This window comes from Mus musculus, chromosome 6 (genome assembly GCF_000001635.26).
Source record: "Mus musculus strain C57BL/6J chromosome 6, GRCm38.p6 C57BL/6J".
NCBI classification, from domain to species: Eukaryota; Metazoa; Chordata; class Mammalia; order Rodentia; family Muridae; genus Mus; species Mus musculus.
In genome coordinates, this window is record NC_000072.6 from 91,355,310 (window position 1) to 91,373,778 (window position 18,469).

An 18,469-nucleotide genomic window follows, 5' to 3' on the forward strand; every position below is an offset into this window, starting at 1 on the left:
CACTGGGTTACAGCCCACTTGGTATGCCCATGTCCTGACCGCTGCTGCCTGTGATTATACTGTTGTAATTGGCAAAGGGGTCTTATGTGAATAAAGAACACAAAACAGTGACAGTCATTAAGAAAACAACAAATGCTGGTGTAGTCATGTGCAGAAGGGAGGCCCATTCACTGCTAGTCGGTGTGTGAACCAGCCCAGTCGTGATAGAAGTTGGTATGGTCTACCCTGTGTCACAGTGTGCCACCATGGGTATTTACCCAAAGGACTCCGAGTCAGCACCTCAGAGGCACTATGCAGTCGTGCTCATTGCAGCCCTACTCACAGTAGATAATGCATGCAGCCTATAGCGAGGGACAGATAGAGAAAACATAAGCATGCACATACACTGCAGTGAGAGAATTATGTCATTTTCCAGAACTTGATGTAAGTGGAGCCAACCACAGCGTGTGAACTAAGGCAGTCTCAGAAAAACCACATGCTTTCTCTCATTTGCAGCTCCTAGAATGTACAGGGACATAAAATCACGTATGCATGCACAGAAGAGAGCAAGTCAGCTGTCCTGGATTGGTCATGTGAACCAATTCATCATGAGGGCCCTTGCTGAGGGACCCAGAGGCAGAGGCTGGAGCAATGTGTTCCGCAGCTGGAGGGAAGGAAGGACTGCCAGCCAAGATGCAGGTGGCCTCTGGGAGCCAAACAAGGCAGGAAAGGGTGTCTCTTCTCAGTGCCTCTGGAGAGAGCCACTGCTCTCACCCATGCTTCAGTGTAACTTTAATGTTTTAAGCCTTTTAAAATAATGGTTCTTAAACGCTTTAATCTTCCTTTTAGCCCATCACCCACCAGAGGTACTAGAAAAGAAAGGATATGGAAGAAGTGGACCTGTTTAGAAAGGTTCTTTGGAACAACTCCAGTCTGTGTTGTCTGGAAATCGGCAGTTCAGTTCAAAGGTCAGCAGCGGCAGCTCGATCCATTCGCAAACACTTCATGGATACACCAGCAGTCCGGTTTGGTAGAGTCAGGATAGCAAACTCGAATCAGCAGTGATGTCACTACCTAGCAGAGACAGCCAGGCCTCAGCCTCAGCACAAGTCAGCAGGAAGGACCAGCAGGAATGCCAGAAGTTCTCAGCTGGCTGTGCCTCTCTCAGCGAAGCAGACTTGAGACCAACAAGCATTGCACAGCTAGCTCTATAATAGGCAAGCACAGCACAGCCTCTGTCACTGTCCATTGGGCCTTTTTATGCCCTCTAAATATCATGTGTCCTCCATGGGTCTTACCTCAGCACGTGTCTTGTCTCAGCTGACATCACTCTGGTAATCAACCCTAGTCCGTGAAAGCAATGAGAAACTGCAGCACACCGACATAAGTTTTTCGGTGCATTTCTCTCTATAGAGTCTCAACAAATGGAGTTCAACTACACAATAATGTAAGATGGACCAATATATGTGTGTTGTTAACAAAGAATCCTTCGGCATGTGTCCTTTCATGTGTTTGCTTTAGCAGAACATCCTTTCACCTGTGTCTGCTTCAGGAAAACACTCCACGTGTTTGCCCCAGCAAAACACCATTCAACACAATTGACTTTCCAAAGACCCCTTAAGTTTCCACTTCACTTCATTGTGGGGAGTCTGATTATAGACTTCTCACCACCAGGCAAGCAGGTGTATGCTGTGCCAAGCTTCCAAGTTGGTGAGTTTGTTTCAGCAGCAAGAGGAAACGTATACATTTACAAAGATGCTATAATTACTAATTTGGGCATTGGATAGAAATGTCTTTTTCCAACTGGATAACCTTGGGCAAGTGGCCTCATTTCTCTTTGCTTCCTTTACTTATCTGAAAAGTGGGCTAACAGAGCTGGAGTAGAGTTTAGTAGCAGAGGTTAGCATAAGCCTAACCTGTTTGTGGCCCTGGGTTTTATCTCCAGCACCAAAAGAAAACTCAGTCTTGCAGGGTCACCAAGAGACCCAGCCGGGACTGCTGCTCTTAGGCACCCGGCAGGTGGCATAGAGACTTGTGCTGGGCCTCTAGGGAGCACTTGGCCAACACTGGTTATGACTACTTTTTATTTCCGTGACTCTTTCTTGACATCACACACAGACAAGGCCTGTGGCCCAGTGCAGGGCATAGGCTGTGGATGGGGGTAGGGAGTGGTTCCATGCAGTGCCCTGAGGATCGGTTGGGAGACTAGGGCACAAGATGGGGTCTCAGCAAGCCTGGGCCTGGATCTGCCTCTCCCCTTTCTCCACCCAGACTCTCCGACAAGCTGTCCAAACACAGGCCGGGGGCCTGAGGAGGTCTCCCAAGGATGGGCCCTGGGAAAGGTTGGCGACGACAGCGTGTGGCAGGAGGAAGTAGCGTGTTTGCTTTCCTGCGGCCCAGGAGCTTCCTGCCCTCCGTGTGTTTGCTTTGCTTTCTAGCTGCTGCCTGCTGAGGAGGGTTGGCCACCTGGTGGCCCTGAGCCCCGGAGGCCTGGGTGGCTCTGGATCCTGACCTGAAGAAGCATCTGGGACATCTGAACCTCCCAAATCTGCTCTTGGACTCACCAATGCTAAAGCCAAGGGCAGAGCCTCCAAAACCACCGTGGGTTGTGGCTCATTGCATGCCAGGCCCCCTCTGAGAGTCCGTGCAGCACTGTTCCTTGAATCACATACACTCAATCACATACACACTGTGCTAGCTCCATGGACTACTGTGAAAATGGAGGCACAGAACATACTGGCCCTAGTCCGTTTCCCCAAGGGACCAGCCTGATCCTAAAGCAGGCTTAAACTGGCAGCTTCCCTGCTGAACATCACAGAGCAGAGATGTGAGGACCAGCACCGGACGATTGAGTGTTATAGGTGCTGCACCTGTGTTACAGGTGCTGGCAACAAGCCCTACGCCTCATGCTCTTATTCTCACCACACGTCCATATCAGAAGAGGCCCTCGGTGTGCAGTGCCCTCCGCCTGTGATCTCTGTAGCCTTCAGCTCCAGACTTGACACCTTGCCTCCCCAGTGTGGCGGCGGAGCTTCTGTGTCCTGGCTGGAACTGTCCCCTGCAGCTGGTTCAAGTTGCCCCTCATCTTTTGATCCCTCCATACTCCTCTGCCTCCCTGCTAGCTTGCACACGTTAGCACCTGCACCCCTGATCTGTGGTGACAAACAGTGGCACTGGTTCTCAGATGTTGTGTTTCTTGTGTGTATTTTGCTGGAGTCCCTGGGCAGGGTAGGGCCATCATTTGCTTACTGATTATTTGGAGACCTCAGTTAATAGCTGTGAGAGTGACTCATGAAGATGGAACTGGACTCAGCTGCCAGAGGGCTTGTATGTAAACAAGATCTGCTGGTGAGGACAGGCAAAAAGGTCACACGGACAATCCAGAACTGGAAAAGGGGACCTATCTGTGGTCCAACAACTGCAATCTCCAGCAGAGGCAAACTCACTCTCCAAGGGCTCTGCAGGGTTATACCCCACTCCCTGCCCTGGGTTCCCATCAGTCAGAGTTTAGTGGGGGAATTAACAAAAATGTCTAGCATCGATTGACGCAGAATTCCCACTTCTGAGACATGGTCATAGCACTGTGCTAATCTGCATGCTTGCACAGAAAGACATTGCTTCTGATGGTAGCTAGACAGATGACTCTCCCCAGAAGTTGCAGATCCCACTAAAACCAACAGGAGAATGAGGTGCTGTGACTTGTGTTGGCTACAGAGAGCAGAAGGCAGCCTGAGGCCCATTCACGTCTTCTGTAACATGAATAGGTTTCTATTCCCACAGTCAAGTCTGGCAACAGTAACCATCTCTCAGCATAAGAGACTCAGAGGGATCGTGTGTATTTTCATCATTTACTTTAGACACTTTTGTGTGTTTTTAAACTAGGGAGCATCTGCCATTAGCAAGTATAAAGGATGGCTGCTCCTACACACTGCTGAGAGCATAGAGAGGGGTAGCTGCCGTAACCTGCCCTACAGTTCCTTCCTTCCCTCCCTGAGATGCTGACTTAGCATTAGTTGCCTCTGCTCCTTCCTTCCTCCTAGCTAATGAGATGGCTGTGCCCCTGTTTTAGTTGGTCATCCCAGTTGCTTGGGTAGCTAAAACTTGGCCCTTTATGGCTTGATACCACTGGCTCCTTGCATTTCAGCACTAGGGAGGGACAGAGTGAGGGATCCCCAGGGTTCTGCAGACCCAAGCGGCTGTTAGAGAGAGGAAGGTGCTTGCTTCTCCTCATCCAGGCATGGGTATAACAGGTTTCTGGTCCTTCCCATCATTCCTTTGGGGAGTTGCTCCTACTGAGCCAACTAAGACACGGTTCTGGTCTGAAAAAGCTCAAACACAGTGTTCTTTCTTCCTCTGCTGCACAACGTATGTCCTTTCTCTTGCTTATGAGCAGCCAAAAGGGCTCTGAAGTGACGTGAACTCTTAGAAATGCCAGGATAGCCCAGAGTGAATTGCCTTGGAATTTCTTATAGGAAGGGTTGGAAAGGCAGCATATGGTCTCTGTTCTCTCTTCTGGGATCCCATCTGGGCGTTTGGCATTGATCAGCTTGCCCACCTCTCAAAGCTAGTCAACAAGCACATACGCTCTGCCAATCAGCTTGGTAAGGGCCAGGAAGACAGATGGAACTGGGCAGGAATTAGGGTATCATGTGGGGGTAGGCACTGAGCTGGTATTTCAGGTAGTGATGCTAGAGGGTGCCTGCCTGGGATAATGGAGGGTAGGCTGAGCATTGAGTCATTGAGCTAAGGAGCTTAGGGAAGCTAAGGAAGGTCCCAGAGATGCTAAGCAGGGCCATGCCCTCTGAAAGCCTCTGGCCACTCGGCTGAAAACTGTTAAAACTCTTTATGTAAATGGAAACCAGTGCCGTGGGCAGCTTTGCTCCATCATATATGTGCTCCAGAACATGTTCCCACCATTTGCTCCACCATGTGTTCCCATCACATGCTCTACAAAGTGCTCCATCACATGCTGTCCCATGTGCTCCCATCTCATCCTCTCACCAGGTGCTCCACTACGTGCCTCACCCTGCATTCCACCACCCGCTCCTACCAAGTAAGTACTCCCACTATGATGCATTGCCTCGCCATGGGCTCAAAGCAAAGGGGCCAAAACCAAGTAGCACCTTCCTCCTTTCTAGCCACGATCTTGGCTGTTCCATCACAGTAGTGGACAGCTGACTTGCACGTCAACCTTTCTAGACCAAGAAAGGGAAGACCTGTGATTGGGGCTCATGCTTGGGCTGGGAGCCAGGGCCCCAAGGGAGCACAGATGCTAAACTTCAGAAGTATTCTTGGCCCTTCAGACCCCGGTGCCTCCCACCTTGGTGTGGCCTCCTGAGGCAAGTTGCACCAGTTCTCTCTAGCCTCACATGAGGATCTTCACTTAACCAGGCACTCAAAAGGGAGCACTGAGGGTCTGTGTCTAAGTAGGCACCGGAGGCCACAGTGAGAGAGTAAAATCCAAGGCATGGCTCCCAAAAATGGGTTTGCAGCCATTTTTTCTATGTCGTGTGTGTGACCTGTGCTTGGGTGTGTGCATCTTGTATCCTTATGCCTATGGCACTGCCCACTCATCTTTTAGAGAGAGGAACTCATCACCTTCTTGCCTTGGCATCCTGAACACTGGGATTCTGAGCCTGCTACCTAGGCAGGCACCCTAGTACGGCTAAAATGGTCAGCATGTGTGTGTGTGTGTGTGTGTGTGTGTGTGTGTGTGTGTGTGTTGTGTTTTGTAGCTGCTTATAAAGGTCTTCCTGGAGCTACGTGGCTCTTGAGTGTCTGTCTGTCCTCTCCCTTGGCTGTGGGGACTCTCTGGTTCTCCACCTCCGTCAGTGTCTTTGTGGAACAGTGTTGCGCATGCGTTGGAGATTCTTGCTCTGGTGTCTCAGCACTGAGCTGGGGTGGCCAGGGAGCTCTCCTGTTGTCTTCAGTTCATTCTTCTGAGACCATGAGCGTTGCTGTGGTAACCAGTACTATCTGTCAGTGGAGAAGCTGTGTCTGTGGTTGTATCCATAGGCACCAGCCAGCTCCAGTATGCTGCAACCCTTAAAACAAGCCGTCCTCTTGTCTCCAGGTCCTCACCTCTGATGCCCTCCTGAGCCTTCAGGCATCAATTCTTAGTCACCAAGTCCTAACCATGTGCTGGGCACTGGGGACACACCATCGTCCTCACAGGTCTCTGCTCCATAGCCTCCCGCTTTCAGCTCCTAGGAGCCTGCACTGTGTTAGTTACACTGGGTCACTGTCGTTGTGTTGCAGCTTCTGTTTGACCAATAGAAAAAGATGGGCACAGAGAGGTTAAGTGGGCTGCTCTAGAGCACACAGTCAGTTTTGAACCCAGGAAATTCAGCTTCATGGCCCATGCTCTCACTTTACTTACTTACTTACTTACTTAATATGTTTGCTTGTTTGTTTGTTTGGAGACAAGGTCTCCTGTCTCTCAGGCTGGTTTTGAACTCACAGTGTAGTCAAGGATAACCTTAAATCCCTGCTTCCACCTCCCAAGTGCTATATGTGCTGCCACCCCTGGACTCTGTGTTCTTGATGACTATTCTTTACAGCCCCTAAGATATAGAAGCTCCCATTTCAGCTAGGGGTAACTGCTATGAGAGAACAAAAAGATAGTGGGTGAGAGGTATGGGGAGCCAGGGCAGAGATAGTGAGGAGCTGGTGTTTGAATCAAGTTAGGGAGGAGCAGCCTGAAGGTCGGAAGAACAGTGTACTGGGGGTGGGGGGCTGAGGCAGGTGGAGGTGAAGTCAAGAAGAAGGTTGGCCATGGTGGGTGGAGCCTAACAGGCCAGCTCTTCACTCTCTCTCTCTCCTGGCCATCTTAAGTATGGCAGGACCTAGGCTATGTATGTGGAACAAGCATCGTGAGTATTGGCAGGCATGTAACCACTGCTCTTGTCTTCCAACTGAGGACCTATCGTGACCAGTTGCTTTAAGCTCCTGCTGTCTTGAGTTCCCCAGCACATGGACTGTACATTGAACTGTGCACTGAAATGAATCTTGTCCTTCATAAGTTGCTTTTTCCAGTAGCAGGAAAAAAAAAACAAAGGCAAGTGGAGAGGCCAGTCAGGGGACCCACGTATTGTCCTGGGAGGCCGTGACAGAGTTCCTTGCCTGTGGGATGTGTTCAGATGGAGAGGAGCTAGCATTAACAGCCTATGTGGGTCTCCAAAGCCTGAGTGGTCCTTTGTCTTCATCTCCCTTAGTCCTCCATTGGAAGTAGCAGAAGGCTCGGGCCTGGGTGCTGATGTGAGGTCACATAGGCTGCAGTCTTTGTTCTCCCTTCCTGGTGTGAGACTTCTCGTCCATAAGATGCTCTCACCTGTCAGCCGGGGGTTGGGGTTGGGGAAGGAAAGCTTCCTGGATGCTTGGGCTACAGTTCAGACCTGCTTGTGTGTGGGGAAGCCTCTACCTCCTGGAGAAAAGCTTTGCTCGGGACTCTCTTGACCTAAATCCTGTTGAGGGGTTCCCTGCTCCTCTCTCGGCTTCAGTTTCTCCATGCCAAGATCAAGTTTGTCCACAGTCCTATCTTGTTTTATTCTGAGCATGGTGGGTCCCAGGGAGGATGTATTTAGAAACCCAGATGGCCAGCTTTGCTTGGTGAATCAGAGCTGGGGTCAGGGCTGTGGACTTGGCCTCACAAGCCTACCTTGTCATGTGACAGGAAAGACCTATGTGGAACTGCTTACCTGGCGTGTGCCCACTGTCCTCTGCCATCTGGCTGATGGTTTGATGGAGTGACTTAAGATTCCAGTCTTTTAAGCATTAGTTTTGCTGGAAAACCACTGTGGGGTACAACAGATGGGACAGGGGTGGCTTTGCCAGCACAGAGTCAAGGGTGTACCCTATTAAGCTGGGCTAGAAGACTCCTTTGGCCACAGGGCTCTCAGTGGACATCCTGATAATGACTGACAGTAGCAAGCTCTAGCCTTCATGTGCTGTCTTGCCACTCTGAATGCCACGTGGTTATTCCTGGGAGGATCCTCCAGTAGTCTGAGAGGAAGGTGTTAGTTCCTTGATTTCACAGATGGAGAAACTGAGGCTCAGAGCACAGTCACGCTTGGCATTCAAAGAGAGAACAGGCTCTGAGACTGGATGCCTGCAGTGCATTATGGGATCATCTGACAGGCTAGCAGCAAGCCCTGTGCTGGTCTGGCAAGACCAGCTGCCCTCGTGCGGGCCCTCTGTTCATTTGGATGCTGAAGCAGGGCATCGTTTGCGTTGTGTTTATGTTGCTATTATTAATGAAACAGTCACCTGGTGAGGCTAGTTGGAGCTCCCCCATTTCCAGGTACAAGTGAGGCCAGAAACAGAAAGACTGATATCTGGGAAAGCCCATGCTCAATGGAGATCCTATAGATGTGTGGAGAGAAGGGGGGAGGATGTGATGTGGGAATTTGAGAAATGCTCTAGAGTTTTCTCCTTACCAAATACATATTTATCCATTCACACATTTATCTAGACACCCATCCTTCTGTCTATCCTCCTACAGATCCACGTACACATCTACTCACCTACTTGCCAAAGCTCACTTATTATCTATCTGTCATCTGTCTGTCCATCCATCTGCCCACCCACTCCCCTATCCATCTATCTATCCACGCATCTGTTCATCCACTCCATCTTTCTAGTTCCAGGCCCATACATCCAAACACCTACACAAAAGAAGAAATTAAAAAATACATTCAAGGGAAGAAATCAGCCATACAGCCATGTTTATTGGTCGTGATGTAACCCAGGTGGGGGACTGGACATGACCTAGACACTGAGGGGCTCCCAGCATGTGGGCCATGAGGCTCAGGGCTGTTGTCTCACAGGCATCTGAGTTTCACCAGCAGCTGTGGAGACAGAGTTCAGAGTTGCAGTCTCACTGTGGCTCAACACAATCAAATCAGTTCCCTGCTGTCTACCTTGCACCCCACCCACAAATGCAGATACCTGGAAATAACCCCTGAGACCACAAGTGCTCAGGCATACAGCTCCATGCACATGGTCTGATCTCCCAAGCACAGAGAGATACATGTAAGCACATGTACCCGTGAGCACCCTGGAGGTGCCGCAGAGTGCTGGCACAGGAGTGTGCGCATGTGCTTACATGCACACAGGTGGAAATGCATGTGGAAACACATAAAAAATATCCCCAGCCTTCTGGAGGGGTTTCCCATTGGAGAGATACAGGTACAGCTGTGTCTCTGCTGCTGAGAGAACGCTCCCATCGCTTTCACTGAGGATGGCCAACACTCCTTGGCTTCCTCCTTCCCCCTCCTTGACCCCTTCTCTTAGGACTACACCTCACCTAGAGGCAGTGCCTGGGCTGTCCTGATGGGATAGCGGCATCCCTGAGCTGGCCTCTGCCTGATGATGAATGCCAGGTCCCATGCTTCTCAAAGTGTGTGAGACACTGACTGACCCACCGCTGAGGCTCATCCAGAGGTCATCTCCCAAGATAACCATCCAGTGACCCCATTCCAAGCCCTGAGCTTAGCAGGCTAAAGCCAGGGGATGGTTCCCTCTTGTTTAACACAGAAGATACCCAACCCAGGCATCTGGTAACTGCTATGGCCCCCTTGGCAAATAGAACTCCAGGCTCCAGCTGTGTGAGGGTCCCCGGGGGACCTGCCCACACACCTGGCCTTGTCCTTCTGCCCCTGAGTGAGTACCAGTGTTAAGAAGAGGCATGGGCCATGGGGCACCGCAGGCAGACTCCATATAAATAAAATATCCATAGAAAAATAGTCTCTTAGAAAGCCTCTTATCCAGTGGTTCACGTTTCAGGATGGAAACTGCTGGGAATTTGTGATCCTCGTCCCCATCACACACACGCCATTCCCAATGGAACTTTTCTAACGGAGAGGTTTGAACTGTAAAGGGCAAAAGGATAGGAGCACGTCCTGGAGAAAAACAATTCCAGATCTGGACCAGCTTAGAGTCTGGATAGGTAGCAGCAAACAGCAAAAACAAAACAAAACAAAGTTACAAATGTGTATGCATATATATATCTATATGTGTATAAAGACCGTCTTCTCTTTGTACTTAACACCTAGCGCTGCAGAAGGGTACTTGTGAAATCAACTAGTAGAAACATCTGCATAAAGAATAATTATGTACAGCTGTTCTCAGCTCCCAGTCCTAGCAAGTCATCCCACCAGGACCTCAAGCAGTCCACTTTGATTGCAGAAGACGGATCCCGACGAAGTGGAAGAATTCTCTTTAATTAAATAAATTAATATTATCTCATATCAGAATAAACTGTTAAATATTGCTATGACGAGGCCCGAGGCTCCAGAGCTCCTGCCGTAGAAAACTTTGTTCCAGCCCTGGAGAGGCTCGGGCGGTGTCTGGGGGAGGGTGGCTGAGCAGCATCCATGTGGAGAAGAATGGGCGGGCCTCTGAGAGATGCTTCCCACGGGAGTCTGCAGGAAACCCAGAATACCCCTCCCCCCTCAGCAGAAAAGACAAGGACAGTGCTTCTGTGGTTCTTTCCCTGTGAGCATCCAGGCAGTGGCCTGCAGGGAAACTGTATCCTGCCTGTGATCTGACCTGTGACCGCATTCACTTGCACGTATACATCTCCGTGCGCTCGCTGCACGTGTTACACTTGACGTAGCAGCACCAGTGGAATTTGCAGTTGCACTGCCACACCCGGGCGTACTGGTGTGTGTTGTAGCCACGGCCACAGCACATGAGGTCACAGCCACTGGCCTGAGGGGCTGTCTTATTGCAGGCTCGGCCCTGGGTACCCACGCTGCCTGTCACTGGGTCCTCTTCACAGTAATTGGGTGACTTCTCGATATACACCAGGTCAGTGTCCATGGGCTTGCGGTAGGACAGGGGCTTCTTGATCTTCAGAAAGGTGGGCCGCTTGTTTCGACTGGCACGCACAGGCTCCACGTGGACGGCCTCGTTGTATTTGTCCTTGAGCACGTAGCCTAGCTCTCGGAACTGTGGCAGTGTGGTCCAGCACGTCTTAGTGGTACAGGAGCCTGACACACCATGGCACTTACACTCCAGCTTCATGTTCTCCTCCAGGATCTGCAGGGAAAACAGGGAAAGGCACAGAAATTGTCACCGTAGCTCATGGCCAAGTGCAAGCCTGGCCCTATCCTCTAGGCCCTGTTAGCCAGCTACGGCTTTCATTCTCTTCTTTGGTCCAGGCAACGTAGGCCTGACATCTAATCCCTCTGTCTCCACAGCCTCGATGCAGTACCCTCCCTTGATGAGTGTACTCTGCTTACTCTTGACCCCTTTCTGCTCTGCTCTCCAAGTCTGGTGAGATCAGCCCAGCTCAGTCCAAACACAGGTTCATTCTCTTTGGTCTGAGTGGGTCCAAGATCGGTTTTGAGCCATGCTTACTACACAGGTGGGTTGAGCCTAGAAGATGGGCTTTTCAGATTCCTTGCCAAACTTGTAGCATCTATCAACACTGGGTGAGGACCTAAGCCCTGAATCAACTGGGCTGGTGTAGAAGCTGGCCCAAAGTTAGCAGAGCTTGTCTATGGTGCAGATATAGCAACTGTGGCTTAGACACTGACCAGGAGCCTGTGGCAGTGGGTCCCTTAGCTGAACTAGGCTCCAAAGCTCTAGGGTTATAATGGCTACCACCACCTCATGCAACCTGCCTCTCCCTCTAGGCCTCTTCTCTTCCTCTGCAGCCACTGTTGGACTGGAGCCATGGTGACCTTGAATGGGCCCTTAATCAGGTGACATCCAGCCTAGCTCTGCTAACTCTGCACTCTGAATCAAAGTCTCAGAGATCTCACTGTACTCAGCACAGTCACAGAACTGCCCTGGTCAGGACTGGTCACTCATTGGGCAGCCAGTTACCCCACCCCACCCCCGCAATGACAACAGCAGAAGAATCAAACCCTTTCATCCTAGCTCCCCACCTTGAGGCCAGGCCACATCCTGGTTTCTGAACTATCAGGATTCCTAGCCCTCTTCCATGCGTCAGGTCAAACAAGTTGAGGCTTTGAAGGCCCTGTAGTGACTGGGTCTCCAGCACCTTCTGAGGGATGGTCCCCAGCAGGTGCTCAGAACACGCTCAAAGGGAGTTAGTTCATCAGAAGGACATCTGAACCACTCCCTATCAGGTCACACCTCTGGTTCCCACATTAAAGGAGGGTTGAATAGGCATGCTAGGGTCTGCTACTCAAAGCAGCACTTCACAAGGCCAAAGGGAAACCCAGGAGGAAATAAATACACATCTGGGTCTAGCCTCAGCAGACTGGCCCCTGGAAGATGCTGAGGAGTCATTGTCCCTGCCTGATTCCCACTGGACCCCATGGGAGGTTGTGTCCCCACTATCAAAAGTTCCAGCTCCTGCTGAGCATCCTGTCTGGACTCCATCAGACCTCCAGTCCCAGAAAGGATGCCACCTTTTAGACACAATGATTTTGTCCTATGGATTAAGAAACCTGTTTGAATATTTGAATAGTTCCATTCTGATGCAGTTCATATGCCATAAAAATGCTACCTCCTCCCAAAAGCTTCCCCTGCTTATCAAGGTAGAATCATTCCACCCGTCAGTCTGCTACTTCATCTGTCTCCAGGACAGTTATGAGCCATCCATATTTATGTGTTCTCCAGTAAGGCTCTGTAGCACACAGAGAAGCTCTGCCCTAGTGGCCTAGAGCCAGGGGGACAAGTGCCTGGCTACTCCAACTGGGACAGTGACACAGGTGGGTAGCACCCACTCCAAGGCTTAGGGTCCACCCGTCTCCTACAGAGCTCAGATCTGAATCTTACTCGACCTCCTTTCCCAGAATACCCCAACTGGGACAGTCATCAATCCATGACAACTGGCCTAGTGTAGCAAACGTGCTCATTTCTATTTGCAAGGAGAATGGAGGGCTGTTTGGCCTCAGGTGTGTTCTTTCAACTAGTTCATTTTGCAAAGAATGCATGCTCTGTGCTGCTGTGTCACCTGTGTTGTGACCAAGGGCTGGGGGGAGGGGGTCCTCCAGAAGGCCTGTTGGCAGCCAACACTGGTCCTGCCTGCTCTGAGGTGCACCCTCTTCCATCTCTGCATTTAAGGTTCCAGACCCAAGGTAACCATGGAGCTCACAGAAGCTGGTGAGCATTGTGTGCTGCAGGAGTAGCAAGGGACACTGGGAGAAGGGTTGGGATGGGCCCCCAGGGAGGCAAGAGCCTCACAGCAGCCAGGGAGTAAGGGGGACTGACTAGAGATGCATTGCCCGTGCCTGCGTGGGTGGGATGCAGCCCCTGGAAAGAACAGGAAGGAGGCCCTGTGGATGGAGGGCCGAGGCTCCAGTGACAGAGCTGAGGAGCCATCAGGGCTCTCTTCAAGGCAGGGAAGCATCTGGGCACACTGCAAGCAGCCAGAACTCATTCTGGATGAAGTAGAGGGAGGGATATTGTCCTCAGTGCCCAGGGGACCACAGGCGATGTAGCTCTAACACAGGCAACAGCCATGGGAGGAAGGAAGCGGCAAAATCCATAGTGACTGCAAGTGAACCTGCCATGGGGACTGGTGGGTGGGGAATCTGTGCGCTGAGGCAGGAGGTTGGAAGTTGGGCTTGAGGAAGAGTATGTGTGCAGGACATAGGGAGCACATTCAGGCTGAGCCAGTGGCCAGGACTCAGTGCCTCTGTGGAGCAGGGGGGTCTTGTACAACTGGACCCTGGCTCCCATCACCTGGCATGCCTAGCAGGGGTCATGTGAAGCCCCAGGAAGAATGCCGTCCCTCCTACAGACTAGCACGTTGGTCAGTACAGCCAGAAGAGAGGCAAACACCTAAGAAATTTTTATATTGAAATTGGTCACAAAAACCACAGAATGGGAGATTGAGAAAAACTGAGCGCTTTGATGGCCACAAACCCAGGATTTGCAAGAAACTGCTAAAAAGCCAGTGGTCTGAGGTCCTGCTGATGGATGCCTAATGCACACACACACACACACACACACACACACACACACACACACACACGAGTGGTCATCCTTTGTGATTTCTAGAACGGAAAAAGAGCAGCCAAGCCTTGTAGCACACACCTGTAACACCAGTTCTTGGGAAGCTGGGTTAAAAGAATTGCTACATAGCGAGATGCTATCTGTTCAAAAGAAACGAGAATCAGGCATAACACAACTAGAAAAGGGGTCAACCCAGCCTAGCCTAGAGAAAGCAATGTTCAGGGTCCGTGAGCGTTGCCCCACAGGCTCTGCATTCTTGTCTGGGACAGGGTAAGCAGAAAGGAAGATGTGACTAAAGGACAGAACTTGGACCCTACCTAGTAGGAGGAGTCTTCCTGGGCTGCAGAATACTGTTCTGCAGTGGGTCCAAGATCGGTTTTGAGCCATGCTTACTACACAGGTGGGTTGAGCCCAGAAGATGGGCTTTTCAGATTCCTTGCCAAACTTGTGGCATCTGTCAACACTGGGTGAGGACCCAACTGGGCTGGTGTAGAAGCTGGTCCAAAGTTAGCAGGAGCCTGTTCCTTGAGAGGCTAGCCTTCTCTACCAAGCTCACCCCTGCTGGGGGGAGGCTTGTGAAAGAGTGAGCTCCCTGTCTTGGAGTGTATACAACTAACAACTAGCTCTTTGGAGGGGCTTCCTGCACCCAGTGGGTGGGGCTGCAGCTGAGCTCCCTCTGTGTCTCCCAGCGGTGCCCCAAATCGGTCTAAAGCAGCAGCAAGGCTTTTCCGCACCGCCGGAGGGCGAGACATCAATCTCTTTCTGACAAGTCCTCCAGGAAGTGCAGACAATGTACCAGGTGCTGCCCAGAGCCCAGAACTCCTCAGGGTGGGGTGCTCAGGTCTAGGAAGGTCTGGGGAAAAATTTGGCTCCAGAAAATTCTTTGACTCATACATAATGCCAAGTAGATAGCATCAGAGTCTGACTGCTGGGCCTGCCCCAAACCCTCACAGTGGCAGTGACACCGAGGATCTGGAGGACAGGAGGGGGTTTGAGAGGAGAGAGTTTAGACATGACCTCTGGCTAGGGCTCCCACAGGGTACCCATCACCAAAGTGTGGCTCACACTTCACAGCATCCAGAGGGCCATCTCAGCCTACCCTGTTTCCCTATGCTGAACATCACTGTTCTATGCCCCCATTGAAGCTATCTGAGCGTCTCGGCATGATCAGGACTTCCTGATTCCTGGGATGGATCACCTCTGCTGAGCCCTCCTCAGGAATGTGCCTCAGTCTAGGAATGTACCCCCCTCCAGGACCCTGGGTCTATTCATCTCCTGCACAAGTCTGGCTTACCCTGTCAGGACACTCTTTTTTTTTTTGGTATTACCTTTTCTAGCAAGGCTAATATGGCTGACACTGGCTCCTCAGCCCAGCTCAGCTTCCCTCAGCCACCAAAATGGAAGTCACCCCACTAGTTACTGATTCCAGTCGCCAACAGCCATTTCTTCAGTTCTCTACCAGCCACCTCCCTTTTCCTGTTCCCACCTGGCGCTGCTCTTAGTTCCCACAGTGACCTCTCCAATTCTCACCAGCTATCTCTGCAGTTCCCACCAGTCACCTCCCCACTTCCCAGAAGTTATCCTCCAAATTCCCACCATTCACCCCTTCTAGTTTCCAAAGTCACTCCCCCCCCCCCCCAGTTCCCACCAATCACTTCTCCCAGTTCCCACCAATCACTGTTAAGGAGCAGCTGGTGACTTGATCCCATCACAGCCAACCAGAGCAAGTCTTGGGAGTTAGGTGTGAACTGAAGATTCATTGGCCATTTCTCAGCAGAGAGAAACAAAGGGGAAAGAGAAGCCCACAGCTGTGGACAGACAACTTGTCAGCTTGGGAAACGGAGTCTGATACTGGCTGAGAAAGTGAGCTAAGAGGCGGGGATGTGTGCTGCTGGTTCCTGGGAATAGTGTTCATGCCCAGAATCAGGCTGGGCCAGCATTCATTGCCATAGGACCCTTCAGCTCCAAGAACCAGTGAGTTCTCTGTCCCTGAGTTAGTTTGTGTTGTGTTAATACATTGTAAAGGACCCTAACTGCTACAGAAATCATTCCATCTGTGCCGGAGAGGGTGTGTGTGTGTGTGTGTGTGTGTGTGTGTGTGAGAGAGAGAGAGAGAGAGAGAGAGAGAGAGAGACAGAGAGAGGGGGAGAGAGAGAGAGAGAGAGAGAGAGAGAGAGAGAGAGAGAGGGAGAGAGAGGGGGAGAGAGAGAGAGAGAGAGAGAGAGAGAGAGAGAGAGAGAGAGAAACAATCCCTAGTTGATAAGTCTGAGAGTACAACCAACATGGCCTGGGTTGCTGGGACTGGATTGCATATTAAATAGGGCTTGGGGCAGGTGAGATGCCAGTGGGTAAAGCCCTTGCTGTAGGAGAGGAGGGAAGTTTGGAGTCCCAGAACCCACCGGGAAAAGTTACATGTGCATCAGAGTCTGCATGCTCCTTTAGCAAGGTAGGAAGTGGAAACAGGAGACTCCCTAGAAGCTAGCAGGCCACTTGCCTGTGTACATCACAATGAAGAGCAAAGAGACCCTGACTCAAAGACAGCGGAAGACCTTCTGACCTTACCATAAGCATGCCACAGCACATGTGCATCTGCACACATAATTGTATGCATCAAGCACACATGTGTACAATACAGACATACACACCACCACTACTACCACCACCACCCTAAACTATAAGTTCAAAAGACATGAGAAGGTCAGGACCCTGGGAGCTGAAGAGTGAGAATCTAAGTAAGCTGACATTGCTGCTTCCTTCCCTGGTCCCCTCTGAGGCATCAGTTCTGGGCCATTTGTACCTCTCAGGTGGTGGGCAAGGATCCAGGTGACTAGATTCTTTGTGACAGCATGCTATAACAAAACATCCTGAGGCAGGGAGCACTTACTTTTCTCCATCACTCCTCCTCCTCTTGCTGCTGCTCCTCCCCCTGCTGCCCCTCCCACTGCTGCTCCTCCTCCCACTACTCCTCCTCCTGCTGTTCTTTCCCTTGCTGCTCCTCCCACTGCTGCTCCTCCTCCCACTGCTCCTCCCCCTGCTGTTCTTCTCCTTGCTGCTCCCCCTCCTTCTGCTGCTCCTCCTCCCACTGTTCCTCCCCCTGCTGTTCCTCCCCCTGCTGCTCCTCCCCCTGCTTCTTTACTCCTGCTGCTCTTCCCCCTGCTGCTCCTCCCCTGCTGCTCCTCCCCCTGCTTCTTTACTCCTGCTGCTCTTCCCCTTGCTGCTCCTCCCCTGCTGCTCCTCCTCCTGCTGCTCCTCCTTCCACTGTTCCTCCCCCTGCTGCTGCTCCTCCTCCTCTTGATCCCCATCCTTCACAGCTCCTCTTCATCTCACTCCTCCCCTACTGCTCCCCTCCCCTCATCCTTGGGCCCATCCATCATGAGCCGAAAGCTGCCTTGCACTTAACTGCAGCTGTATTCCTCTGGGCAACTCAGATGAAAGAGGGGAAACAGCTTTTTCTGTAAATACTTGGGGTATTTTCTCTTTGGTTGCATTCTTTAAGCCATACTGAGTGCACTCACTTGAAGCCAGCGTCCCTACCTGATTCAGGTGGGTGCAGGCACAGCTGCATTCCACAGACTGGGGCCACACTGCAGCACAAGGGTTACAGACCTGAGCACAGAAGGCATGGCCAGGAAAAGGGGTTTGGGACCCAGCCAGAGAGGATTTCTGGTGTAAACTAGAGGCCTCTAGAAATCGTTGTCTATTGGGTTACAGAGGCTTGGACAAAGTGACTCCCTGCTGTCCTTGAGTTATAGACTTGTCTGAAACCTGTCCTCTAACTCTGGGGTCTTATAGAAACTTCATAAATGGCCCCAGTCTTGTCTCCTCTGAGGTTCATGTTCCTCCTGTATTCCTGGCACAGGTCTGCTGTGGTCAAAGAGCCAGAAGCAAGGAATGCTTACAAACCCACAACACCCCTTCCTGTGGGTGCCCCAACCCAGCTCTACAGGCTACACACCCTTGTACTCATTACCATACAAGCAGTGCCAGGTCTCATCTGCACATATATTCACACCCTCCCTCAAAACCATGTGACCCACATGTTCACATGCCTTTGCTCTGTGTAACTTTGGCTGTCCTGGAACTCACTCTGTAGACCAGGCTGGCCTTGAATTAAGTTTTCTGCCTACCTCTACCTCTGGAATGCTGGGATTAAAGGCATCACCACCACCACCACCACCACCAAGCCACACTTGTGTAGTTTTACACTTATATAAAGACATACACACACACACACACACACACACACACACACACACGTACACGCACACGCACATGCACATGTGTTCATCTTCCTCTACATTCATACACATATGCACACCCTCTGACATGGTGGGAGCCCAGGTGACAGCACATAGGCTCCTGCATGGCTGTGGGCCTGGGCAGGCCTCAGGTCCTCTCATTGCAAGCTGAGGCTGCTATAACCCCTTCATAGGGCTTTCATGGACACTTGGAGCCATTTCCAAAAGGCAGTGGCTATGCTCTGGGGACGGTAGCTGCTCACAGTGCTCCTGCCTGCCATCTCTCCTGAGATGATAAATAAACCAGAGAGGCTACA

General features: G+C 51.3%; 1 protein-coding gene across 2 annotated transcripts in view; it reads right to left on the reverse strand.

Annotated features, from left to right (window-relative positions):
• Positions 1 to 8,671: 8,671 nt before the first annotated feature.
• Positions 8,672 to 18,469, reverse strand: part of Wnt7a (wingless-type MMTV integration site family, member 7A) — a 47,373-nt gene continuing 37,575 nt past the window's right edge. For both annotated transcript variants that reach the window (NM_001363757.1, NM_009527.4), the window contains exon 4: positions 8,672 to 11,019. In NM_001363757.1, coding sequence (NP_001350686.1) covers positions 10,988 to 11,019 — 32 coding nt within the window. In that variant the 3' untranslated portion in view covers positions 8,672 to 10,987. The remainder of the gene's footprint in view (positions 11,020 to 18,469) is intronic.